The sequence below is a fragment of the Dasypus novemcinctus genome, chromosome 2, assembly GCF_030445035.2.
Source record: "Dasypus novemcinctus isolate mDasNov1 chromosome 2, mDasNov1.1.hap2, whole genome shotgun sequence".
Lineage (NCBI taxonomy): Eukaryota > Metazoa > Chordata > Mammalia > Cingulata > Dasypodidae > Dasypus > Dasypus novemcinctus.
The window spans coordinates 116,557,519-116,585,434 of NC_080674.1; the positions used below are offsets into that span (position 1 = coordinate 116,557,519).

The following is a 27,916-nucleotide window of genomic DNA, read 5'->3' on the forward strand; positions in this document are numbered from 1 at the left end:
ATTCATATAGAAAATGACTTCATTATAAAAATTTGTAAATACAAAAAAGTAAATTACCATAACACCACCCACCTACCATTACAGCATTTTTGCTCTTTGCAAACATTTATGGTAGCTGCATAATAATTTAGTCTCCCTCTCTCTTTCTCTTTTCTCAGTAATGCTACATGAAGCTTTTCTGTGTTTGGGGAAATCTATCCCAAGGAAATAATTCTAATGTGGAATTATTGGGCCAGATGATACTCAAAGATCACACAAAAATGATGCTTTCAAACATACAGGACCTGATATAGGGAGAAAGATTGCACTTCACTGTTAAGAAGCCGATTGTTGGCAGCATGCATTATTTGTAAAAAAATCTGAAAGTCTTTCTTGAGCTTGGCCGCTCAAATAACAAATATTTGTATGAAATATTTGAAGAGAAGGGACCAATTTGCTAGCTGGGCTTACCCTCAGAATTGCAGCTTGCTATGTATCAACATTAAGTCTAAAACCCTCACTTTGTTGAGAAGAAACACTGTTCCTAAACAATGGTTTCTCAATCGAGGGAACTGAGGTGATAAACACTAATAATTACTTATAATAGACTTTGTGTTAAATGAAAAAAAAGTAATAACTCCCAATTTGTTCAAACCACATAATAGTCCTATTATCTATTACTTGCAGCCCACAGCACCCCTAATTGCTTTCTTACAGGACAAAGGTTTCATTGTAATTACTTCGTTTCTTCAACTCCAAATGCAACTATCACCAAAATCCCTTATCAAATTAATATAATTATTTAAGCATGTGCACACAAAATCTTGTTCATATGTTACTATAAAAAGGACAGAATACATTCATCAATACTTTGGCTATATAACAGCAAATCAAGATTCAGTGTTGTTGTAGCTAGTATTACAGAAGTCACCTGCAAGAGGGTAGCATGTGCTTGTTTTCCAGGCTTACACATTTCTTTTCTAAGAATTCAGGAAGTTAAATGACATATTTTAAACCCAGATATATAAAACTAAGTGTTTAATCAGTATTTAATGTTGAAGCAACTTACACAGACAATTATCAATGAGCAATAATAGGAGTATATAGAAATTTTTATTCTGATATATATCATAGGAATTTAAAAATAAATACACATTGTATTTATATCCATACATGCTCTTATTAGTTTTATAAATATTCTACTTTTACATGTTGGTTCATAAAACAATTATAAATGTCTTAAAAATAAAATCTATATATTATAGCCTTTAATTGCAAGAAATTAATTTTTTTAACTACACGTGTAAAATCTTTGAAAACAACAAAATAAATGAAGAAACTATAATTCCAACTCTGTGCTCTGGGATTAATCTAATGTTTCTTCTAGCTCAGGTTCTACCATCCCCTACTTTCAGAGGCTGAATAAGAATCAATAAGACATAGGTCTTAATGGAAACCTGGTCAAATCACTCAACATCTCTGGATTCAGTTTATTTATTTATAGGGTTAAGATTGCTTCAGTATGCATTTAACTAAAAGAAACTGAGTTGTAACAACTGATTCTAAGGATATTAGTATGCTTTTAAGTAAACGTTTATCTATTAAAGGGAATTACTTAGACTTAAAAGAGGAATAGACAACTATGGGCTTAAACTATAGAATAATTTCCTGTCTTCTCCAGAGGAAACTTCAATTACAGAGTTTTTAGCTTGAAATGTCATTTTTACTCAATCTGAGGGTGATAAAATGTCCTTTAAGTTAGAAAAGAGAGAGGGGAGAAAGAGGCAGGGGGGAAGAAGGGGGAGAAGAAGAAAAAGAAAGAAAATCCTATTAACTGGGAGAAAACTTTTACACAAAGAAATCTCCAATTTCAAGGATATCCAACCTAAATGAAACTGGAGAGATTTTTACCAGTTCTCTTTAATACTTTAACAGTTTTTATATAAATAACTGTAGAACACTAAATTCTCATAATTATTTTTGCTGTCAGGTTAACCTTCATGGATTAATTAAAAGTTATTTAAAAATTAATATTTTAAGCAAAAGTATCACTTATGACAAATTATGTTTTCTTGTATAAAACTAATTTCCTTTTTAAAAAAGTAGGGACCAGGTACTAAAGAGTACTATTCCATGTATTTCCTGTTCACATGTGTTTCTAATATGAACTAGCTTAAGCTAAAGGAAATACAAGGCAGATTCTTTTCATTTCAGCAACTGCCCTATCAAAAGTTAATTATCTCTTAAGAGAAATATCTTGTCTATAATTTTTATTTTTTTGACAACTACTAATGACTGATTTCTAAAGTTCAAAGGTACCATTTAGCAACACTGAATGCTCCAAAGGCCAGAAAAGATTCCTACTTGAGAGTAATTCCATGAAACCTTCTACTCCAAATTATAGAAAGACAAATTAATAAATATGCATAGAACTATGCTATCAATGTGGTGGTGGCTGGCTTCAAGTGGCTAAATGAGCACTTACAATGGCGCTAGTCCACATTGTTAAAATATATGCCAGACTTCAAAGAATTAGTACAAAAATATGTAAACCATCTCAATTTAAACAATGTAGTTTTTATACATTGATTACAGGTTGAATTGATAATATTTTGGATATATTGCACTAAATAAAATATATTATTACAATTTCCTTCACCTGTTTCTTTTTAATTTTTTAAGGTGGCTGCTAGACAATCTAAAATGACATATATAGTTCACATCATTTTTTCTATCCAACAGCAGTGCTACAGAAGCAACAAACTCAATTATATGTTAATATCAATCCTAACAACACACATAGCTAACTTTTTATATGATTATAGTATTTGAGATAACATTTGTAACACATTATCAAAAGATTCCTGAGTTTAAAATTAAGCACATCTTTATTCTTAAAAACAAAATCAAACAAAACCTAGTCACTTTTCATCATCTGTACACTGGCAACTGTGCTAAACTTTGATTATATGGAAGTCTGCAAATAGGCAAATGGGATCTTTGGAATGATGGAAATGTTCTAAAACTAGATTGTGGTGATGGCTGCACTACTCAAATAAGTGTACTGGGAAAAAATCACTGAACTGCATACTTAAAATGGCTAAATTTTATGGTATGCAAATTATACCTCAATAAAACTGGGTTTTGTTTGTTTTTTTTTTCAAAAAGTATACAACTAAAATCCAGGAGTTCTAAAGTGTCATCTAGAAGTAAATATACATTTTAAGTATTTCATATATAATTTCTTAAGCCTCATATGCTTCAACATTGCAAAGAAAAATTTCTCATAAAGGTCATTTTATCTGCAGTGGGTCCACATTCAACAGTGGATTATATGTCATCAACGGTAGATTCTATGCTTACTGGAAGTATAAGTTGATAAGGATAGAGAGAACACTCGAATAACTGAATATAGGTACTTTATTGCCTTTAAGGGCACCCAGCTCAGGGAGTAAAAACCCATATAGTAATACACAATTTGTTGTAAATACCTCACCCAAGCTGAGTATTCTTTAACTGGATACTTGCTGATATTTCACCACCTAATCCTACACAGAATAATGGAATACAAGAGACATCTACTCTACACTAATGAAAGCAAATGAAGGAAAATCAATGAAGTAAAAACTAATATTTAACAATTTCCATGGGAAACAGAAAACAATGAAGTGTTTGGTCTTCTTTCCCTATTGCACAAGGAAAAAAGTGACAGGGAGATTAAGCAACTCAAAAGTTACAATTTAGAAAAAAACATTGGCGAATAATAGGCTTCAAATTAATGTAGGATCATTTATGTGTCACTTTTGCCAGATCTTGAAACAAATTTTTTATAATCTAAAAACTGAGATTTTTCACCAATGATATTGTGGTGCTGCCATCTTTTGTGTTTTGAACGCCATCATTTCCAATAAAAGATAAAAAATAAAAACAAAAAATAGCTCTACACTGTCTACTGTGTAAAAATTATTCTGCAGGCCTATGACATTCTTTCTTTACATTCAGGATAACACAATAAACTAAGACACAGATCAAGCCTCGATGCACTTGAACCGCTATATACTTTTGGGCTTTTTTGTGGCCCATCTAGCACATAAGTATTTCTAAGGCTCACTGATCCACTTTACCCCTTGTCAAACAAAAACAAAGAAAAAAGAACTGACACTTAAAATCATTTTAAGATATTAAGATATGTATATGTACACAAACATATAAATAAATACACACAAAGACTTGCATTAATTTCTTTAAATTAGTTGCCTTAATTTCTCAATTTAGAAGTTAACTAGGTGGATAGTTCAATAGTCAAAGAATTATGTAAATTCATTTAGGAATCTAAAGCAGCTGCAGAATCAAGCCCAAGGTATAAAATGACTTGTTTAGGCATTTGGATAAATACAGGATACATGTTATCATTCCAGACGAAAATTCCAACACAACTGTGAATGTTTATGATGAAATTTATAATGTTTTTAACAGTTGAGTGATACCTTTAAAACTGAAACATGTATAGAACATTCACTGAATTTGACTTTCTAAAAAGAGGAGTCTGTATTGGTGATTATATTATAATACCACCAGTCATTTCAAAGAATGCAGAGTACTGCCCAATTCATTATGAAATCCCCAGAACATATGTGCTCATTTCTTGTACTGCCATATTCATATACAAATGTTTTTAAGATTCTCAAAATATACATAATTATACAAATGTTTCTTAAGATGTCAACAAAAGAATGCTATCTAGATATCAAAATTTAGTTGCATCTGAATTGTACTGGTAGTTACTATAATTTTTTTTTAAATTTCTGGCTTTTCAATACTTTTAAACAGTACAAGTCAACTGACAATGAAGTTCACCTTTATATATTAAAAAAATAGAACTTTTCTCTTTTGTCCAAGCTACTGCCAAACTTAGAGCACACCAAAAGTAAAGCACTTACATTTAATTTCAAAATAAATTAAAATTTTATAGTGTTCATAAAGCTCTAAAATAATTATTTTAATCTAATACCACAAAACTTGTGCTTTCTCCATATTTCCAAGCTGCTAAAATAGTCATATTGAGGGATTACTCAATTTCTTAAGAGTTTGGATCAGAGGAGTATATCCACTCCTTTGTAGATTTCAATGCATAGTCTCCATTCTTAGACACACTGACATAAAAAACAATGTACAAATAACAATTTAATAAAATTCAAATACCCTCTCTTAAATAACTCTTTAGGAATAAAATAAAATATTGTACTACTAAATAAAAAACATCTCAAATTTTTCCATACTGTAAGCAGAAAAAAGGAAGAGTTGATTTGGGGGACCATGGTACTACAGGTTTGCACATATTATGTCTTCTGTAAGACTTTTCGTAAATCACCATAGAAGTTGGTTAAAGTGCTTGCCATGGCTGTATCAACTGCAGACTGAGGAATCATCCCACGTAGATCTGTCTGAATATAGCCTGTCAAAAGACTCTGGTTTGGACTGTCCTTAAGTGGAACACAGAACCAACCACAAGGATGGTTATATCCGCGAACAAATTCTGGTCTCTTTTCACTCCAGTCAAGACTTATCCCTAAAAGACAATTTAGAAATAACATTATTAATAGCAATCAATGATGGACATTTGCCTAAAATTCTCTTAAAAATTATTACCAGATTGCTTGTTGAAATATTTTTATTCTTGTCAATGTAGAAAACTAAGCCCCAAGAGTGGCAGAATGAAAAAGCTAATTACCAAGTAGAATTCTGATGGGCGGCTGGAAAATAGGTAATGGGAAAAGTTCTAATCCCTTCAGAGCAGATGACATCATATCATCTTAATAACTCCCTAGAAACTACGCATCTTAACCAAAGCAGCCAGGCCTCAAGTGCCAATGATCAAACCTACAATACCACCACTATTCCCACAGGTACCACCTTTTCCAACTCTGGTACAGGCTGGTTAATAATAAACAAGCAGAGGTGTACCTACAACTGCCAACTCAAGTATTTACTATACATAAAAAAGTATTAATTTATCTATAGGTATATTTTAGAAAGCAGGAACTTATCAATAGCAGTATTTTTAATCTTGAAAAGAAATATATTACATAGCTTATAAGGAAAAAATATATCAACTCTATTTTTCTATTTCTATGACCAGGAAGTTGTTTTCTGAGCATGGCTTAGAAGAAAGTCCATTTACTAAAGCTCTTTCTTGGAGGCAGTCAAATGATCCATATTTCTTAGTTACCTAGAAAATACCATGAAACTGGAACCAAAAATGTACCAGAACGATTTGATTTCAAAACCCTTCTAGATATTATTTTACTCTCTGGGGTTTAGCATTTGCAAACAAATTTTAGTGATATACAGTATATATGAGGGTTGAAAATAAATCTCACATGGAAAAAACTATTCAGTCTAAAACACTCAAGTATTTAAACCAAAATAAAGAAAGTATAAGGTTTTCATATTATTACCACAGGATAAAAGCCCCTCTTTATAGCCCACAGTATAGGAGAAATCAACAAACTCTCTTGGGGAAATTATATTCAAAAGCTGGCCAGCAGTGGTATAACGCATCACACAGCAATTCTGGAAGAGAGGAGAGGGAAGACAGCTGTTATTACTTGAGGAAACATACACACAGAATTCATATAACATAATCTTTAGTAAAAAATTAATACTCTTTTTAAAGTGTTTTATAAATATCAACGACAATTCTTACAGTAATTCTATCAGGTTTAGAACTCTGTTTGAAATCTCACTGCTACTGTATGGACATGGAAAGGAAAAAATACAGAGGAGCAACTTACTCAGTATTCAAATCTCTAATTTCAATACAATTGACTTGTATCCTATATACCTGCTATCTCACATGGAAGTAGGTGTTATAGACTGTTTTAGAATGTGTACAATAAAATGCACTAATACTTTGACTAAAACAGCAAATGTTTTCATAAAGAAATTTAAACATGGTAAGAAATCAATTAAGAAAAATAGAAAAAGAGGGCAAGGCACTTTGGTTACATAATTCTCTAATGCGTAAGGTGGCATTTTTAAATCTTTGGTCTTTGATGTTAGTTTAATAGTAATAGACTATCTATCTGTATACATTTACCTAGAAATTTAAATATGATAGGCTTTAGATTTTCAGATTTCAGAACCTCAACAAAAGTTCTACATTTAAAGATGCCAAAGAAGTTCTTAAGCAACAAGAATAGAGCTACTGTGGAAAACAAACTTGGTTCTAACACTCATTAATTAATAGGAGGAAACTCAAGCTTTTTAACAGGCAGCACACGAGTCTCCTGTGAGATCTTTGCCATGACTACTTATTCTCAAAACAAGGAATACAATGAATACAAGTGTGTACATGTTCTCTCTCTCTCACACACACACACATACACTCACAACAGTCTAAAGTGATGTTTCTAAACTGATACCTCCTCAAAGTGCTCCAAAATATCCAGTGAAGTCATCAGGCGGTCCCAGTCCAAGCGGCAGGGCCCTGGGCGTATATGGTCTATCACATTATTGACAGCATCATCAATAATGCCCTGGGCTTTGTAGCTGGAAAAGGAAAAGTCAAATGCGATTGGAAGGAAAATTTCAGCATGCTCTTGTAGTTCAGAGCTAATTTAGAAAGGAGTAAAAGTAAATGAAGAAGTATTGCAAAGGAAGTAATCCTAAAAACTTCTCTGATAAATTAAATTCTAATAATTATTTTTTTTCAAATGTACACTTTGTCCTCAAATCTAATGGGAGAGATGAAGGTTGGATAATGTGTCATGAACCTAGGAAAACCCCTTTACATTATAATATAGCCAAAGACATTGTAAAGAACACTGCAGTGCTTCCATTTATTTTGTATTATTATTTCCTCAGATATCCTCTATCACGTTATTAGCATAAGCATATTTTTACCCTTTTAAAACTTCATGAGGGGGAAGTGGACTTGGCCCAGTGGTTAGGGCGTCCATCTACCATGGGAGGTCCGCAGTTCAAACCCCGGGCCTCCTTGACCCATGTGGAGCTGGCCCATGCGCAGCGCTGATGCCCACAAGGAGTGCCCTGCCAGTTCCCCACATAGGGGAGCCCCACGTGCAGGGAGTGTACCCTGTGGGGAGAGCCACCCAGTGCAAGGGAGGGTGCAGTCTGCCCAGGAATGGTACCACATGCGCAGAGAGCTGACACAACAAGATGACGCAACAAAAAAAAGAGACACAGATTCCTGGTGCCCTGATAGGGATGGAGGCAGTCAGGAGGAACACACAGTGAATGGACACAGGAGCAGACAACTGGGGGAGGGGGGCGGGAAGGGGAGAGAAATAAATTAAAAAAATAAATCTTAAAAAAAAATAAACTTTATGAGGAACAGAAAAATGGTCAAATGGAAGAGAACACCTAGGACCTGATTCACGAAATTATCAGAATTGACATATTTCAGGGGTGGCATTACAAATCAGTGGGGAAAGGATATACCATTCCATAAATGGTACATGGATTCAAAAGTTATTCTTATGAAAAAAAAAATGGATCCATAATTCACACTATTCAAAACATTAATTCTAGGGAGATTAAAGACCTCTATGTAAAATGCAAAATTTTAAAACTCTCAGGAAAGAAATATGAGACCAACTTTGTGACCTCAGCAAGGGGAGTTCTTGAACATATGAAACACAAAAAAACATAAATAACAGGATTGTGTGAAGATGGTGATGGATGAACAGGCAGAGTTGAATACTCTCATAAAAACAATGGAGAAAGCCAAAAGCTATCTGAGGGACTTGTTTGGGGGGGTCAGCAGACAAGGACATTCTATACAACTCCCAGGAGGGTGAGGGACAGAGGGACTAAAAAGCCAAAATGACAAATGTGAGTTACCAAGCCTCCATGGTGGCTGGGGTGCCCACTCACCCCCAAGGTATTAAGCTGGGGTAAAAGCCCTGGTTCACTGTAGCCAACTGAGAGGGGAAACACACACCTTCTTCCCTGCCAGCTGTTCCAAGGGAAAAGGAAAGCTGAAACTGAAACACCGCAGTTTGATGACTAGCGCCATCTGCTGCCCTGCCTGGAAACTGCATGGAAAAAACTTTACCCTCTCTCTATCCAACCCCTGGGAGAAAATCTGCACCACGCTAGGGAGTCCCTGGCCCAATTTTGAAAACATAACCTGGGCAATTTTAAAGACTGAGAATAAGTTGAACCAAATATCAAAGAAAAGTTGTGAAAAAATTATAACAATAGGCAAACAGGCCATTAGAGTTAGTTCAACATATTCAAATGCCTAGACATCAGCAAAAAATGACAAGCCATATTAGAAAATAGGAAGAGATGGCCCAGCCAAAAGAACAAACCAAATTTCCTGAAGAGATACAGGACTTAATACAATTAATCAGTGATAATCACACAACTCTCCAAAATCACTTCAAAGAGTTTAAAGAAAAATGACTGAAGAAATAAAGGATATTAATAAGACACTGGGAGAGCATAAACAACAATTTGAAAGCCTGCAAAAAAATGTAACAGACCTTATAGGAGTGAAAGACACGATGGTTGAGATTAAAAATATATTAGAGGCACATAAGAGCAGATTTGAATTGCTTGAAGACAGAATTAGTGATTTTGAAGATAGGACATCTGAACTGGAAAAGACAAGAACAGAAAAGAGAAAGGGAAAAATGGAACAGAGTCTCAGGAAACTGAATGACAACTTGAAACACAAACATTTGTATTGTTGGTGTCCCAGAAGGAGAAGAGAATGGAAAGGAGGCAGAATGAATATCTGAGGAAATAATGACCAAAAACTTCCCAGCCCTTATGAAGGACGTAAATATCATTATCCAGGAAGGAAAATGCACCCCAAATAGAATAAATCAGAACAGACCTACCCCTAGATACTTACTATTCAGAATGACAAGTATCAGAGATAAAAAGAGGATTCTGAAAGCAGCAAGAGAAAAAGCAAAGCATCACATACAAGGGATTACTCGATAAGATTAAGTGCTGACTTCCCATTAGAAACCATGGAGAAGAAAGTGGTATGATGAACTTAAGGTGCTGAATGAGAAAACCTGCCAGCCAAGAATTCTGTATCCGGCAAAGCTGTCCTTCAAAAATGAGGGTGAGTTCAAAGTCTTACAGACAAATAATAACTGGTAGAATATATTACCAAAAGATCAGATTTGCAAGAGATACTAAAGGGGGTGCTGCAGCCTGAAAGGAAAAATCAAGGGCAAGGCACCCTAGGATCCTCAGGATGGAGGAATAAAATATGGATTAGAGTGGACTTACTGGTATCCTACTATGGAATTATTGTGACTCTAGCAATGGAAGAAATTTTATCATTGATGTGGAGATAAAGTGGCCATGGGAGTTGCTGAAGGCAGGAAGAGGTAAAATGAGGTGTGATATTGGGCATTTTCAGAACTTGGAGTTGTCCCCTGGAGTTGCAGGGACAGATGCAGAACATTATATATCCTGCCATAACCCACTGAATGGATTGGGAGAGAGTGTAAACTACAACATATACTATAATCTATGCTGTGTAGCAGTGCTCCAAAATGTACTCATCAAAAGCAATGAATGTACCACACGAATGAAAGAAGCTGTCGATGTGGGAGGAGTGGGGGGTGTGGGGAGCAGGGTATATGGGAACCTCTTATATTTTTTAATGTAACATTTTGTTATTTATGTATCTTAAAAATAATATTAATTACAAAATCAAGGGTAAGAGTTGGAGAAGAGTTTGCAAAGGAAAATTATTAGGAAGGGTAAATTAAAGGATAAGAAGACAAACAATAGAATGGTATAAAAACAGAGAGCCTAAGAACAAAATGGATGAAGTAAGTAATGTCTTTACAGTAATAACATTAAATGTTAATAGACTGAACTCCCAAATCGAAAGACATAGACTGATAGAATGGATAAAAAATGAGCCGACTATATGTTGTCTACAAGATACCCAACTCAAACATAAGCACACAATCAGGTTAAAAATGAAAGGTTAGAAAAAGGTCTTCCATGCAAAATAGGAACCAAAAAGAGATAGAGTAGACTAGATAAATGTATAATAACATTATAGTATATGAATAATAATTACTCAGTGCAACTGGCAAATTGCTCCTGTGATCAGTATTCTGTAAATTTTTTTCATACAAAATAAACACTTGCTTTTAATTGGAGAAGACTGAAGAAGAGATATATTTCTGGATATTTCATTTTTCTTTAACCCTTTCTTATCATACTCTAATTAAAATAATCTATCTGGATCAATAATGATTTAGCATGACTACTATTGAACAAGATTTTTGAGTTTTTCTGCCTCATAAAATTATGAGGTGGCAAATTGTTATCTGCTGTAATTTATTCCAATAAGATGTGAAGAAGTCTCAAATAGGAATTTGATTATCCAGAAAGAATTAGGCCTAAATGGAAATTAAATATTAATTAATTTCATTCTTAGAGATGTTCATAAATATTTGTTGCTAGACTATCTTTTTTTAATAACTGATTATATTAAATCTAACCTGGGCTTGCACTCGTCTAAAATTTGTCATTTCTTTCCATCTATTTTTATATTTATTTTACAGTTTTACAATAAAGACTTTTTCACAACTTAAAAAAAAAGCCATTGATTATATACTTTGTATAGATCATATGGTATATGACTATATCAATAAAACTGCTTAATAAACAAGTAAGTAATTCCGCAAGAATAGCCAGAAATAGCAGCCACATACAGAAGGGAAAACAGAAAGTGAGAGGTGACGAATTTTCTTGTTTGTTTGTCTGTTTATTATTATTGAAATAATGTAAATGCTTTAATAATGATTGAAGTGATAAACACACAACTATATTATTATACCAAATACCAACCACTGATTATACACTTTGGATAAACTGTATGCTTTATTAATTATATCAATAAAATTGATTTGTTTAAAAAATAGAAGTTAAAAAGAAACACAAAAGATTGAAATTTAAAACACACATAACATACCTGAAAACATAAGCAAAATCTTCTAAAAACAAGCCACAGAAAAAGAAATGTACAACAGAATTATTTTAGAAAATATATGAATACTTTTTATAAGCCAATGATAAAAATGTTTTAAAAATCCAAAGATAGGCAAAGGCTATGACAAGGTATCTAAAAGGAAAGCAAAAAAAGTAATAAATTTAGCAAATATGCACAACTTCATAAGTAATCAAGTAAATACTAACAATATACCATCTTATGTCCCTCAGGTTGGTGGATTAAAAATTGAATAAAAAGCACTGAATGGTGAGAAATGAGAACTCTCAAACTGCTACCACCAATTTAGAAAGTAATTTAGAGTAAAACTAGATGATGTATAGCCCTATGACCCAGAAATTCTAATTCTAGGTACATATCCAAAGCGCCACACGTGTGCATAAGGAGGTGTATAGCAAGAGTATATAATGCAAGACATATTGCATTGTACCTTATAGGAAATACTGACAACCTGAAAATCTTACCTAAAGGCAAATTTGCAAATATAAATAAACACAGTACGGTATAAAAATCAAAGAATAGTAGAGTGGGTGTAGCTCAGTGATTGAGTGCATGCTTTGCATGTATGAGGTCACAAGGTCAATCCCCAGTACCTCCTTAAAAAAAATAAAAAGTCAAAGAATAGATTTAGTATAAAATGGTTAAATCTTGAAAAACAGTATTTCAGTTAAAAAAAATAAAGCAAATTACTAAAGGGTACACATATACATTCATGAGAATATGAGAAACATATGTAGACAAAAAGTATAAAATGGAAAAAATACATACACCTTCCGAATAGTAATTACCTCTGGGGAGGGAAAAGGAAAGGGAAATGAGATGGAAGATAAACTGGCTTCAATTCTATCAGTAACATTTCTTTAATTAAAAAAAAAAAAAAGCACCTGAAACTGTTTATCCATGTTATAAGTATCTCAAGTCCAAGCTTACATTATCTCCCCCATCCTAAATCTACTGTTCCCTCTTGTGTTCTCTAACTTGAGGGGTAGCACAAATTAGTCCAGTCACCTAAATTAGATTCAAATTTAACTTTGACTCTTCTTTTTCTCTTAATCTCACTCTCATAGTCAGAACTAATCAGTCACCATGTTTTAGCAAGATAAATTCTTAAATGTAAAGTGCTTACATGCAATAAAAGTTGTTATCATCACTATCAACATTATCATCATCCTCACCTTCCTCACCACCACCTTCACCATCATTAAGTCTACTTCACATTCATTTGCCTTTTATTAACTCCCACATCCTAGTCTGGGCATTCTGTATCCAACTCAGCATTGCATCAGTTTCTAGCTTGCAATTTTTTGTTCACATAGCCCTTTAAAAAATGATAAAAGTCACAGATCCCTCCTGAAGAAAATACAGACAGTCACAAAATTTTCTGTATTTCAGGAAATGCCAAGAAGCTAGCCATGGGCCCCACAGGGTAAAACCTCTTCTCTAAACTCTCCATTGTTATTTTCATATGTTATAATACTAAACTTCCAAAATTCTTTGGGAACCTCAGGTTAGGGATGGGGGTTGGAATGAGGGAAAAAAGGATACTGAATTCCTTGGATTAACATTCAAAAATCCTTCAGACACTTGACCACCCAACACTATGCTCTGTGCTGGCTATGCAAACATAACTTCTACTTCCCCAGACTACTTAAAGTGTTTCATACTTCTGTATATGTAGCAAATTCCATCCCCTCTCCCTGGAATATGGACCAGCCCTTCATTCCCTGAGATACACCCACTCTTCCTTTAAAGTTCAGGTCAAATATTAACTCCTCTAGAAAATGCTTTCAAAACCCCAAGTATAGTGCTCCCATGGCAATTTTTAAACACTTTTCAAGTCCCAATGGGAATTACTAATCTAAAGCATTAACTTTGACACTTGCTTACAATACTTAACCTAACTCCAGTTTTCCTACCCTTGTCAAAAATATTGTACAACTAATCTTTCTGGAAATGCTAACTTCAGTATTATACTTCAGAATATCCTATACATACTAAGTGGGGCCAGCTGTTTCATTTTTTAAAAAGGCTTAAATCCAGAGCTCTGAATATCCTACTCCAACTAAAAAAGGCAATTGTCTTCACTTATACTGGCTTTTAGAAACAATTTTTTTCTGCTTACAGGTATAATTCATGTTTATTATAGGCAAATACCAAAAAGGAAATAAGTATCACTCATAACACCACCATCTACAGGTGAATATTTGGTGTTTAATACAAACATTTTAATAGATAAAAATACACATCTTTGATTTTTTTTCATTTTTTTCTCTTATTTTTGTAAAAAAATACATATATTAAAATTAATCTGTAATTGTGCTATCATACACTTTAGTATTTGGCTTTATTAACTTTATATTATGAGCATTTTCTTATTGTTATTATATTATTAAATAGTCTTTGAAAACATTATTTTTAAAGGCTTTTATGTTTCATAATTTAATAACCCCCCCACTTGGTGATTATTCAGGTTACTTACAATTTTTAAAATTATAAGTGATGTTGTGAGTACTTAAATAACTATTATCTTTCTGGTGAATTCTTTAAGATAAATCCTTAGAATAAAGTGTGTTAGAGCACTGAATAAATATAAGAGAATATTAGCATGGTCTTATATACTTATGCTAAGAAATTTAGGTTTTATCATTCATTTGCCATCACTATTTATAGGCCCCTCACCGCCAGCCTGAAGGACAGAGACATTTTTAAGGCTCTGAATCCACAAACCTAACTTGCTTTTCATAAAGTTCAAAATCTTGAAAATAAAAACCAAATTTTACTGCCAGGAACCATTTAGTGGTCATGTACATAGTGAAGCTTAGCAATGTCTTAAGAGTTGCATACTCTACAAGAATTAACTTACAGATATCCACAAAATTCTTCTGAAGGTTTTTTCCAAACTGTTACATCTTTCTAGAAAAATAAAAACAGTATATGGTGACAATTACATAGGTGGGACCCTGGATACAAAACTGACAATTTTATAAGACTATAGCACTTGTCTTAAGATACAGCAAACAAATATTCAGAGCAATACATAAAAGGCATTAAATATATATATTTGAACTTTTTCATTATTCTAAAGTTCTTCACATTTTATCTAAATTGCAGATCTTTAAAATAAGATTTTCAGTAGCTTAATGAGACCCAAACACAGTAAGATGCAGTGATGTCACTATCTTATCAGCCACTATTACTTGTCTCATTCCAATCCAATCTTACCTATTTAGCATTACCGAGACATTCAGACTATGACATAAGGATCACTCAATATTTCATTCTGAACTTGCTCACACCTTTTTAAAAATTAAACAATTCACATCCATTATGGCAGGATGCTATCTTGAAATAGTCTCCATATCTTTTCCTGATCATTTTATAAATCATTTTGAATATCAGAATAGCTACAGCACTTTAACTAGAAGACTTGGGGAGCAAATGTAGCACAGTGGTTGAGCACCTGCTTCCCATGTACAGAGTCCCAGCACCTCCTAAAAAAAAAAAACCCTGTTCTTCAGACTCTGGTTGCCATGAATCTATTCTCACATCTAATATCTAAAGAATTATGAAAGCAGTGCAGGATTACCACCAATGTTTCTTCCTTTATGAGAAGTTAAATCACTAAATCTATTAGCATAATTACCTATCACCTGCAGCTCCACCCAAAGCATGGTCTCATTCATACTTTTCTGTACCATTTTAAAAATCAGCAACCAATTCACTGTATAGAAGACATCCCCAAATATAAGCAATTTAACTAATTTACCACTTTCTTAGCGACTCGCCACTTATCATCTTCAATGCTATGATACTGGATGAGAGTGTTTTTAAGTTTAGTCGCAAAAGCAGCAGCATCAGGCAGTCTTTCCATTTTTTTTTTCCTGTTATAGAGATCAAGGTTATTGTCAGTAAATTCCACAGTTTGACATACTGGGTCTCAAATCTAGCTTCGCATTAGAATCACTTAGGGAGCTAGCTATAAAAGGTAACATGCCTGGCCTCACCCCTAATCAACTCATTAGAATCTTTGAGAGTAGGGCATGGGCATAGTTATTTTTTTTCCTTAAAGCTCTCAAGGTGAATAATACATGACCAAGGAAGAGAATCACACAGTTTGGCTGTTATTAAAATCACTTACACAGGGAAGCGAATGTGGCTCAACTGATAGAGAGTCCACCTACCATATAGGGGGTCCAGGGTTCGATACCCAGGACCTCCTGACCCATGTGGTGAGCTGGCCCACACACAGTGCAGCCACGCACAAGGAGTACTGTGCCATGCAAGGGTGTCCCCCGTGTAGAGGGGCCCCATGCACAAGGAATGCACCCTGCAAGGAGAGCCGCCCTGCATGAAAAAAGCACAGCCATACCCAGGAGTGGCACCACACACACAGAGAGCTGACGCAGCAAGATGACGCAACAACAACAAAAAGAAGTGACACAGTTTCCCGGTGTCACATGATAAGAATGCAAGTGGACATAGAAGAACACACAGTGAATGGACACGGAGAGCAGACAACAGGTGGAAGGGGAGAGAAATAAATAAAAAAATAAAATAAAAATATTTTTAAATCACACAAAAAATAAAATGCAATTCTATTTCTCTTCATTGGAATCCAATAAAAAGGAAGAAATTATGAAAATCCAGATAATTTAGAGAAAAAAACATATTGCTGATTCCAAAATACAAAGATAATATACAAGGCATGAACTCTCAGAGCTTCAGCCATTTAAAAAATTATTTTACCACCTAACAGGATTCATTCCAGCAAACAAACGATAACCACAACTAGAAAGTCAATTCTTACATCCCTTTCAGGATATGGCTACAGAATTTTGAACAATCTCACAATTTTGAAGAACTCTACTGTTTTCAATATTTTATTTCATTTGATGAAGTATTATAGGATTCTGGGAGGTGTTTGTGCCAGGAAGGGGACAGTCATATGAAGACTTTAGAACCATCAGGACTTAGTACAACCTAAATAAGTGGTTTGCAATTATTAAGTCAACAATTTTAACATATAAAGAAGTAATCTGTCACTAATAACTCCAAAGATATGCTACTGTTCAACAATATTTTAAAATGGAAATGGTACTAATTTTGAAAGATAATGAATTCAGTATAATTAGAGATTTACAATGTAGTGGTTTGAAAACATTTCTACGGATTCTTTACCACAATTCCTATCAAGAGGTGGACTCTATATCCGCTCTACTTGATGTTAGTCGGACCTTTGTGACTGCCTTGACGAAGAGAATATAGCAGAAGTGACTCCATATGATTTCTGAGGCCAAGTTAGAAAAGTTCATGAAGCTTCTGCAGGTTTCTCTTGGGTTAATCCCTCTGGCAGCCTTTGATCACAGTGCAAGAAATCTGGCTACCATGATGCTAATGTATGGAAAGACCCAGGTGGAGAGCAGAGAGAGCAGGGAGTGGGGGAAAGAAGAGAGATGCCTGAGGAGCCCCAGCTATTTCTTTTTTTTTTTTAAGATTTTATTATTTATTTATTTCTCTCCCCTTCCCCCTCACCCCCCACCCTGGTTGACTGTTCTCTGTGTCTATTTGCTGCATCGTCTTCTTTGTCCACTTCTGTTGTTGTCAGTGGCACGGGAATTTGTGTTTCTTTTGTTGCGTCACCTTGTTGTGTCAGTTCTCCGTGTGTGCAGCACCATTCCTGGGCAGGCTGCACTTTCTTTTGCTCTGGGCGGGCTCTCCTTATGTGGCATACTCCTTGCGCGTGGGGCTCCCCTACATGGGGCACACCTCTGTGTGGCACGGCACTCCTTGCGTGCATCAGCACTGCACATGGGCCAGCTCCACATGGGTCAAGGAGGCCCGGGGTTTGAACCGCAGACCTCCCATGTGGTGGACAGATGTCCTAACCACTGGGCCAAGTCCGTCGCCCTCCCACCTACTTCTAGCCCCATTTTTCCCAGGCCAAGATGCCAGGAATGTGTTTTTGAAGAAGGCTTTGTGATAACCCAAGCCACCATCTAAGGGCAAACACATGCGAAGCCTTGAGCTAAGCCCGCCTAGCTCAGATTCATGAAAAAAATTAATGACGGGCTTTGGTTTAAGCCACTATTTTATGGTAACTACGGTAACATGTAACTTAATTAAAAAGCAACCCAACAAAATAAAACAAGAAATTAGTAATGGTGCTTCCTAATCAAATTATCTGAATTAATAACTAAAACCAAAACGGAAATGTACTTTAAACACTTAATATATACCATGTCTTACTCTTCCTTTAACATATTTTGATCAAGCTGTTCACCAACACACTGAAAAAGTTCTTGTTAAGACCATCAATAAGGGAAATAGACTTGGCCCAGTGGTTAGGGCGACCGTCTACCACATGGGAGGTCTGCGGTTCAAACCCCGGGCCTCCTTGACCCATGTGGAGCTGGTCCATGTGCAGTGCTGATGCGCACAAGGAGTTCCCTGCCACGCAGGGGTGTCCCCCGCGTAGGGGAGCCCCACACGCAAGGAGTGCGCCCCGTAAGGAGAGTCACCCAGCGCGAAGGAAAGTACAGCCTGCCCAGGAATGGCGCCGCCCACACTTCCCGTGCGCTGACGACAACAGAAGCGGACAAAGAAACAAGACGCAGCAAACAGACACAGAGAACAGAAAAAACCGGGGGAGGGGGGAATTAAATAAATAAATAAATCTTTAAAAAAAAAAAAAAGACCATCAATAACATCCATTTTTATTAAATCTCATAATTACTTTTCTATCCTTATCTTACTTGGCCTCTCAGCCTCATTTTTCAGTTAAACACTTAAGTATAGCTTTCTATTGGCATCTGTAGCACAACTTAGTTCACTTTCTTCCTACTTACTAACCCCTTCCTTCTCCTTTGCTACTGGTCCCTCTTCTGCTCAATAACCAGATGCTGACATGCCCCAGGGCTGTCCAAGGCCCACTACTCTATCTGTATTTTTCTTAGGTATCTCATCTCTAATCTATATTCTGCTAACTCTCAAATATTTACCTCCCATCCCAACTCTCAAATGAGCTCCACCATTCCAGATTCAAGAACTTAATGCCTAGGAGGCACCTCTTGCCTTCCCTTGCTTCCTCCAATTTGCCTTGGTCTTCTTAATCTTAACAATATACTGTTATTTGTGTGTGTGTGTGTGTGTGTGCTAATGGTATTTTTTTCCCTTTTATTATCTTTTTTTAAAAAAGATACATAAATCACACAAATGTTACATTAAAAAATATACGAGGTTCCCATACACCCAACTCCCCACACCCTCCACTCTTCCCACATCAACAACAACTTTCATTAGTGTGGTACATTCATTGCATTTGATGAGTACATTCTGGAGCACTGCTACACAGAATGGATTATAATTTATGTTGTAGCTTACACTCTCTCCCAGTCCATTCAGTGGGTTATGGCAGGATATATAATGTCCTGCATCCGTCCCTGCAATATCATTGAGGACAACTCTAGAACCTTGATTCTTTTCTTGCACCACCACACCATACCGTTTACAGTGTTCTACCCTACTGATTGTCTTCCTTTCCTTAAATAAGCCAAACTTTACCTTAACTTTCCAAAATCTTAGCATGACTAGTAATAATTCATAATGCCAAATTCGGTTTAAGCATGCTGTCCTTAATACGGCCTTCTCCAAATCACTATTATAACCTTCTTTTATTTTCTTCATAATGCTTATCTCTAACCAAAATTAACTTGCTTATATATTGGTTTTCTATTCTTTGATCATCCCACCCTTAAAAGAGAAGGAGCCCTTGTCTGCCTTATTCATCACATATGTCTCACCAACCTAGAACACTACCTGACGCACAGTAGATCCTTAACATATTTTTAACATATGTTTGCTTTAAAACAAGGATTATATGTTCTTATATTGTTTTCTAGCACCAGGACACCAATTTCTTAGCAAAATTCCTACTTTGCCCTATTCTATCTCTATTCCTTCCACTCTTCAGAAAGACTAAAGGAGGAAAGAGTTTTGGGGGAAAGGTGCTCATTTACAGACCATCAAAGTACATCTAAAAAGGAGATCAAGAAAAGATAAATGAACTCTTAGGCCTCAAACTTCTATGGGAATGAGGCCACAATTCTCAACTATGGACACATACATCAGAAGCACTTTGTCATATTTTGTAGCTGTCTTGAGATTCTAGATTTCAGGGTCATCTGCCAGATATTCTGATTCAATGGATCTGGGGTAGACCCCAGAAATCTAAGTCCTTTAAAATGCCTCACTGATCATTCTGTTGTCTAGCCAGGGTTGAGAACCACTGATCCACTGAAAGTTGAAATGGGATATACTCCTTACTGGCAGACCTTTTGAATGAGCTCATTCACCTTCAGTCTACTAGTAGGATCTATACTTGTTATACATTTTTTATCATTTATAGTGATCCAAATTTCTAGATTATTGAATTTTCTACATAGATTTTTCCATGTTTCTGTATAATTTTAATACTTATTTTAATGGTTTGTATGCTCTTCTTTGTACTATTTATTTAAATATTGACTAGAATCTTGATTTGTTTTTGTCATCTATGGAACTTATTCAAAGGTATGTAATAAACAAGCACAAGTTCTTAGAAAGGACTTGCAAAAGAAATCTAATTTATCTGTTACCAGAATAATCATGATAGAATTAGTTATTGTTTTACATCCAACAAGAAAGTCTTTATTATATTTCAAAATTACCAACTCAACTTGAAACACTTTTTCAGTCTTTATTGACTCACAGACATATGAATCAGTGCTCAGCTTCTACGTCCTATACATTCTCCTCCCTCAGTAAGTAGAATTATTTCATACAAATTTGATGCAGGACAATTAACCTTTTACAAACATTTACAATTTAGGTTAAATCATGGATTAGTGTGGGAAAAGAAATTATAATGACAGGGAGCCTACAAAATCATTTCAAAATTTAAATTTTTCCCCTCAAATAACATGTACTTCATTGTCACGAATCAACTATTCTATTTTCAATAACTATGTTTAGAGATACATTCATAGGACTGATTAGATAATCCAAGCAAAATGTTTATACAAATAGAAGCAGTAGTCATCTCAGAAAACTCATTTACATATCAAAATCTGTTTTAAAACCGGGAAGTTTACAAAAAGAGTGACTTCTGGGGAGTAGACGTAGCTCAAGTAGTTAAGCACCAGCTTCCCACATACAAGGTCCCCAGGTCCCAGATTCAATCCACCACCCCCGTACATGGGGGAGAAAAAAAAAAAGGAGTGACTTTTTCAAACAAATGCCTTCTGTAACTCAAGCACTCTTCTCTTGCCAAGAGCAAGCTGAAGTTTATCCATGAAAGTTAAAGGTGCTTAATGTGAAGGCTTTCTTCTAAGTTTAAAGTAGGACTGCTTAAGAAATTGATGCTCAAGAAACAGCATGGTCTTTCTAGATTTCTACTACCTTAAGATTAGACCCTATATATTCACTAATCAACTACTTTCCCTTTCTAAATTATTCATGGCACTCAATAAGACTGTTTAAGTCTATTGTACTTTCACATTCCCAAATAAGAATTTAGGATTATAAAATGTGCATAAACATTTTGTCAATAGCATATCTGGAGAGATGAGACTTTCACAGCAGAATTTTACATAAGAGGATAAACAGGAACCAACCTTCCTTTAAAGTCAAGCAACAGAAAACTTAAGCTCTGTGCAGTTTTAAAATCTACTGAAACACTGTTTGGGCTATCAGTGTTAGCACTCTAAAAAAATTTAAATATTGGAGATGGGACTACGTGAGGAAAACAAATTTCAGATGTTTCCCATCTTACAAAAATCAATCAACCCGGAAAGCAGATGTGGCTCAAGTGACAGAGTTTCTGCCTACCATATAGGAGGACCCGGGTTCGATCCCTGGGGCCTCCAGGTGAAAAAGAAGAAGAGAAAGCATGCCTGCATGGTAAGCCAGGGCCCGCATGAGTGCCTGTGTGGTGAGCCAGCGCTCATGCAAGTGAGTCATGCAGTAAGATGATGACGCATCAGAAGAGAGACAAGGGGAGAGTCAAGGTGAAGGGCAGCAGAAACCAGGAACTGAGGTGGCACAATTGACAGGAAACCTCTCTCCACATCAGAGGTCTCCAGGATCAAATCCTGGTGAATCCTAGAGGAGAGAAAATGATAAGAGAAGACAACAGAGACAGCAAAAACAGCAGGGCAGGAGAAGGGGAAGGGGGAAAAATTGATTAATTTAAAAAAAATTAATCAACCCAATAAAGCTACTATCCTATGTGCCAGAAAATATTCTGGCACAAATCAGTTCTGTCAGTAGAGGAGGTCACACTGACATATGCATTATTAACACTTCCAGATGTCTACTTTTCCAAGAATAGAAGCAATATGTTTGACAGTTCCACTCTTCTCCTAAACCTTAAACTCGATATTGTAGACACAAAGCATAATCAAATCTGGGAGGTTCTCCAACAGATAAGAGTAGCACAGTTATGTTCCCAAAAATACTACCCAGATATTCTTTCCTGTATAATCAAACACTCAGTGGCCAATGGTTTAGCAGCCTGCATTAGCTGACATTAAATGCATTTACTGTGTCACAAGTCCATTTAAACTTCCTTTTAAGTACTTAATATGTCCAAGAGAAAACACCTGCTTCAGGGTTAATTAGGAGTCTTGACCTATGAGGACGAACTCCATTTTCCACTAAAACTACTGAAAAACTAAAGAAAAAAAAGTAAATCACAAAAACAAGGCCATACTTCTAGCTGGGATATTCAAATAAGTTCATCTCCCCAGTCCACACTCTAAAAGCCAATGCCACTAGCACCAATCAACAGCAGGAAAAAATAAACCTGCTAACAACCAACCATTCACTAACAAAAAGCAGTTTAACTCAATACTGAGACCTAAGTATTAATACTACGTAACCAAACTGCCCCATCCACCCTCAAACACCAGAAAGGAAGAAAGAAAACAAATACTTAAAAAAAAACACATAAGCATTAAAATTTCTTATAAAGATAATAATGGTCCAGCTCCTGAGGACAGGGCTCAGAAGGACTAAAGATGGAGTGAAGGCAATGTTTAGGGATTATTAATAGAATTCCACAAAGAGTTTTTACAAACCGAAAATACCACAACACACTAAACATGTCTATGAATTAGAGAAGATATTGCTGCTGCTGCTTTTTACCTTTTGAAATATACAATATTTTGTAGGCTCTGCCCTTCAGTGTGAAAGGAGTATATTTCTAAAATTTAGCTAAAAATTTTTAAATTATCTGGCATCTGTATTTTTGATATTATGTATCTTAAATGTGAAACTAAACATACCCACTGTCTCCTTGCTTCAATAAAATCACCTCACAGAAGTCATAAAACTAAAACAATCCAAACACTATCAATGTTTAAAGTCCTTGAAAGTATTACAACTTTCAGAGGAAAAGGAAAGACAGAAAGAAGAGAAACAAGAATAAGGGGAGGGGGCTTTAAAAGAAAGGAGAAAGATCAAGGGGTCTCTCTTTTATTTGTCCACAAGTAAGTGCAAGAAAATTCATTTGTAATTTTTCAGTTGTCTGTTTTCGATACATCTGCTTTCTGGCCAGAAGTGCCTTTGAGGTTTTTCTGCAGCACATGAGCACCTGTGGGCTCTATGTTCTTATAATAGTTCTTTGTCTCAATAATCTCAAAACCAAATTTCCTGTAGAAGTCAATTGCGACTCACTGCTGATGTGGACACGCAGATAGATGTTGTCAAAAAGGCCATCTTTTACACAGATGTTTCAGACATGATTTAACATTTTAGTTCCTATTCCTAGCCTTCAGTAAGGTGCCAGGCATCCTAGTGTCATGATGTAAAGTCTTCTGATTCTGTCAATCATCCACCCTACAGCATACTACCCTACAATAATTACCTTTGAAAGAGGCAAGTTTCTCTAGTTCACCACCTCCAGCACACTCATGTGGAAATTCGGATGCCTGGAAAGATGACCTGGTTTAATCTCTTCAAATGCTTAATATTGTGGGGTGTGTCACACCTCCTGGCTCAATCCCTCTGCCAGTCATCTTCCCACCTGCTGAGGCCCTCCTTAACACCTATATCAACGCCCTCAGCCGCAGACACTCAACCCTACAAGCCAGCCTCTCTGTCTGGGGCGGGATGCTGCCCCAATGACCGAGCCCAGGAGAGTGTCACGCAGCCTAGGACCTCCCGCAGGGGCGGGCATGTCTCCTGCTGCTTCTCTACCCATCACCTGGCTACCGGCTCCAGCCCACCGATGCCACCCGCCAGGCCCAATGGGGCCTGAAAGTTCTCTTAGTCTAGCATAATAGTTAATTCTTATACAGATTTTTAAAATCAAGATTGGGTCCAAAAGCGAATCTTGATCACTGTCTAAACTGCTATCTGTGTTTGGGCATGCATGACTGAGCACCTCTGGAAATATACTCCAGAACCAAGGGAAGTGGGTAGGAACGGGAGTATCAATGTTTCAGCTCGGTCCTAATATAACAGGGCACTCACATTAATTGAAAGGAAAGACAATTTGCCCTACTGCAATCTCTCTCTGGAGCATATCAGGATGTTTTAAATACGTTCTGAACTCCTTCATAGTGATTCAATCTTTTGTTCCCTTTCTTGACCTTATATCCGGAAACTGTCCATCTCCACCACTGTCCGAGCAGCAGGAAGCACAGACACCACTTAAACTTACCAGAATCTACAGTTATAGATAAAAGACCTTATTCTAGTCGGTCATATGGCAAGTGGTGAGCTGCTGAGCAATGGTAACCTTCATTTTTCCCTTACTTTAACCTTTCATGTTTTTTTTAAATGATCATTGGTGGTGACAGTGGCTGCCATCAGAGTGGAAAATCTTTCCAAGTTAAAAGAAAAATATCTTTTTTTTTTTTAAGATTTATTTTATTTTTATTTAATCCACCCCCACCCCCACCCCGGTTGTCTGTTCTCTGTGTCTATTTGTTGCCTCTTGTTTCTTTGTCGGCTTCTGTTGTCATCTTTCGCGCTGGGCGGCTCTCCTTACAGGTGCACTCCTTGCACATGGGGCTCCCCTACGCGGGGGACACCCCTGTGTGGGGCAGCACTCCTTGTGCACATCAGCACTGCGCATGGGCCAGCTCCACACGGGTCAAGGAGGCCGGGGGTTTGAACCACGGACCTCCCATGTGGTAGACGGATGCCCTAACCACTGGGCCAAGTCTGTTTCCCAAAAGAAAAATATCTTGACGCACCTATCAACACTATACTCTTTGACCAGTCCAACTCCAATTACTCTCAAATATATGTCACAGGCTCTACTTTAAATGTGGATTCTAATAACTTAAACTCCAATACAAAGGGAATGCCAAAAAATCTCTCTGTACTCACATAGTAGGACAATCAGAACTCACTTGATAAAGAAGCCCCAGTATCAGACTTGTTTACTCTTCCATTACCCAATTGATAATGATTTTCATTTATGTGAATAACTTCACTTTAACATGCCACAGATTTTCCCCAAGGTGTTGTGCAAACCAAGGCCTTTTAAAGCAAATCCTAGTTCCTACCTAACATAAAAATTTCAGCATAGCTTTAATTGGTGAATTAGCTTTTCTGATTCCGTCAAGTAGAGTAGTTTCTCATTTTGAAATTGATAGTAAAAACTCACTACTTAAAAGACTACAACAGGGAAGCATATTTCTGCAGTGTGGCTAATCACACCCCTGTTTAATGGGCTTCCCTTGGTTTATATTAGGACACAGCTTTAAAACAGTGATGCTTCTTTCAACACTTAAATTTTTCAACACTTAAATTTTCAACACATTTAAATTCTAATGATATCACACCTTTAAGTTTGGTTCAAGCTCTTTACCTTGTAATCCTTTACTAAATAAACATAATAATATCTAACATTTCTTGATCACTTACTATGTGGCTGGCTCTGTGGATACTACATGTATTATTTCATTTAATCCTTAGAAATAACACTAAGAGTCCATCCAATTATTATCCCTATTTGGCAGCAAGGGAAAATAAGCAACAGGGAGCTTAAGTCATTTATCCAAAATCACACAGCTAATAAACGATGTAGCCAGAATTAAAATTTAGGGCAATTCTGCAGAACCTGAAGGTCTTTGTAAAATGTTAGAGGCTGATCTCAGGCTGGGAGAGAAAATCTACCACCACGCTGAATTTGTAAAACTTTGTTCTGTCTCCTGAACCTGAAAATCTCAGGTGTATTTCTCAATTGTAAATTAGGGATCACTGCAACATTAATTTCTTGAGGAATTACCTGAGTTAATACATGTCGACAGCTTACTACAGAAGTTGGAAGATAGTAAGCACTCGGAAAATACTGGCTCTTACCATCAACATCTCAGTCAGAGCCCGGTGTGAGGGATGGTTCCTGCGCTATCTGCATATCTACTAAGAAGCAGTAAACGCCGTGCCCTGATTCACAGAACATGACCTCACTAAATCGTCACACGGCCTTGCCAATAGGGTTAATCACTGTGCCAGCCCCATTCAACAGATGAGAAAACTGATGCCCAGTCAGGGTCAAAGTCGTCCTGAAGCTGGTGAGCTGTGTAGAGAGGAGAGGTGCAATCGCTGGGATCCAACCAGCTAGTCCCTTCTCTCTGGGCCTCAGTTTTCTGTCTCACCTATAGGTCCGCGCCCGCTCGGACGCCGGGGCGCGCCACCTCCGAACGCACGACCGCCTCCCTCACCCCACGGCAGGAGCAGCTTCGGGAAAACGCACCGAGCAGGGCGTCCCGACGTCCCCATTCCGGACCGCCCCACTCCCGCGGCTCCGCGCCTCTCCCCGCAGGTACCTGAGGTGAAGCGAGGGCGTGAAGGGAGCTCCAGCGCGCCGGAGGGGAACCTCACTCGTCTCTCCACAGCACCGCAGCGCTACAGCTGGGTCAGCTTCCTCCCCCGCCCGGGCCGCGCCCGGCGGTAACCAATGGGCGCTAGGCCATTGACAGTCATAGCCAATTGGGAGGCACCAAGCTCTTTCAGACAGGGCGGGCCGAACCCCCAGCCTCGCGCGCTCGGGCGCAGACCCGGGGACTCTAAGGCGGCTTGTGGGAACTGCTGGTTTAGGAATGGGTGCTCGCTCGGATTGGCTGACGCAGTAGCCTGCGAAGCGCTGATTGGTTGCCGGGAAATGGAATGATTCCGCGTAGACAAGCCGCTGTTTCCTGGACGTAGGGTTTCCTGTGGCATTGGCAGTCGTGGTGTCTTAATGCCGGCTAATTGTGAAAGGGTTTTTCAAGGTAGTTCAAAATTAGGCTGGGAGAAATACGAACACAAATGTGGAGTGAATGATAACAGTGAGAGAGAAGGCTGGCCCAAATACTCAGCGTGAGGATCCTAGTATCAGGAAGCTGCACTATGCCTCTCAGAACCAAAAGTCAATTATGAAAACAAAAGGCGCTAAGCCGAGTCTGACTGACCCTTCTACCTCCTGCCTAGCCTGACTTAGAATAGCCAGCACTGCAAAGTAAAACTCAAACGAAGTTCTCGCCGCAGTGTGACTTATCTTCCGTCAAACGCACCTAATGTCATAAGATAAGAGAGTTCAGAGAACAAACTAGCAAAAGTGGAAGAGTTGGTGTGGCGGGTTGCTTTAACAATCACACAAATTATTATGGTTTTCATCTATTTAAATATGGGTAACCTTTCTTCCAGTGATCGTGAAGCCAGCCATCTGAAGCGTTGCTCCGCAAATCTGCATACTAAAAGTCAAGTTGTTTGAAAATTTTATTTACTCAGATATGTAAACTGAGCACCAAGAAAAGAAGGGAATACAATGCTACACGTTAATTATTTTTGATCGGCCTACTATAAGAATAAATAATATGTTTTTTAATTAGCCTCACTAAATCAGCAAACTGCACTTGCTAGTTATTATTGGCTATTTCTATCGTA

At 36.8% G+C, this 27,916-nt stretch overlaps 1 protein-coding gene and 1 pseudogene across 2 annotated transcripts; both read right to left on the reverse strand.

Moving 5' to 3' along the window:
• Positions 1–1,073: 1,073 nt before the first annotated feature.
• STARD4 (StAR related lipid transfer domain containing 4) lies at positions 1,074–27,277 on the reverse strand. Of its 2 annotated transcripts, none has more exons than XM_004466856.5 (6): positions 26,818–27,277; positions 15,765–15,879; positions 14,862–14,911; positions 7,404–7,530; positions 6,438–6,552; positions 1,074–5,548 (listed from the first exon to the last, which is right to left on the reverse strand). In XM_004466856.5, the coding sequence occupies exons 2-6, from the start codon at positions 15,867–15,869 to the stop codon at positions 5,319–5,321; spliced, it is 627 nt and encodes a 208-aa protein (XP_004466913.1). In that variant the 5' UTR covers positions 15,870–15,879; positions 26,818–27,277; the 3' UTR covers positions 1,074–5,318. The 2 variants fall into 2 exon arrangements, with proteins under 2 accessions (XP_004466913.1, XP_004466912.1); XM_004466855.4 differs by having other exon boundaries at positions 26,745–26,922.
• Positions 23,476–24,172, reverse strand: LOC101426768 (N-alpha-acetyltransferase 50 pseudogene; annotated as a pseudogene).
• Positions 27,278–27,916: the final 639 nt, after the last annotated feature.

Coding starts and splice junctions, on each gene's coding strand:
- STARD4 (XM_004466855.4), bottom strand. CDS start 26,770: ATGGGGACGTCGGGACGCCCTGCTCG. Junction 6,553..7,403: donor TTTTGGAGCACTTTGAGGAG/GTATCAGTTTAG, acceptor CCTCTCTTCCAG/AATTGCTGTGTGATGCGTTA. Junction 5,549..6,437: donor AGAGGGGCTTTTATCCTGTG/GTAATAATATGA, acceptor ATTGTCTTTTAG/GGATAAGTCTTGACTGGAGT.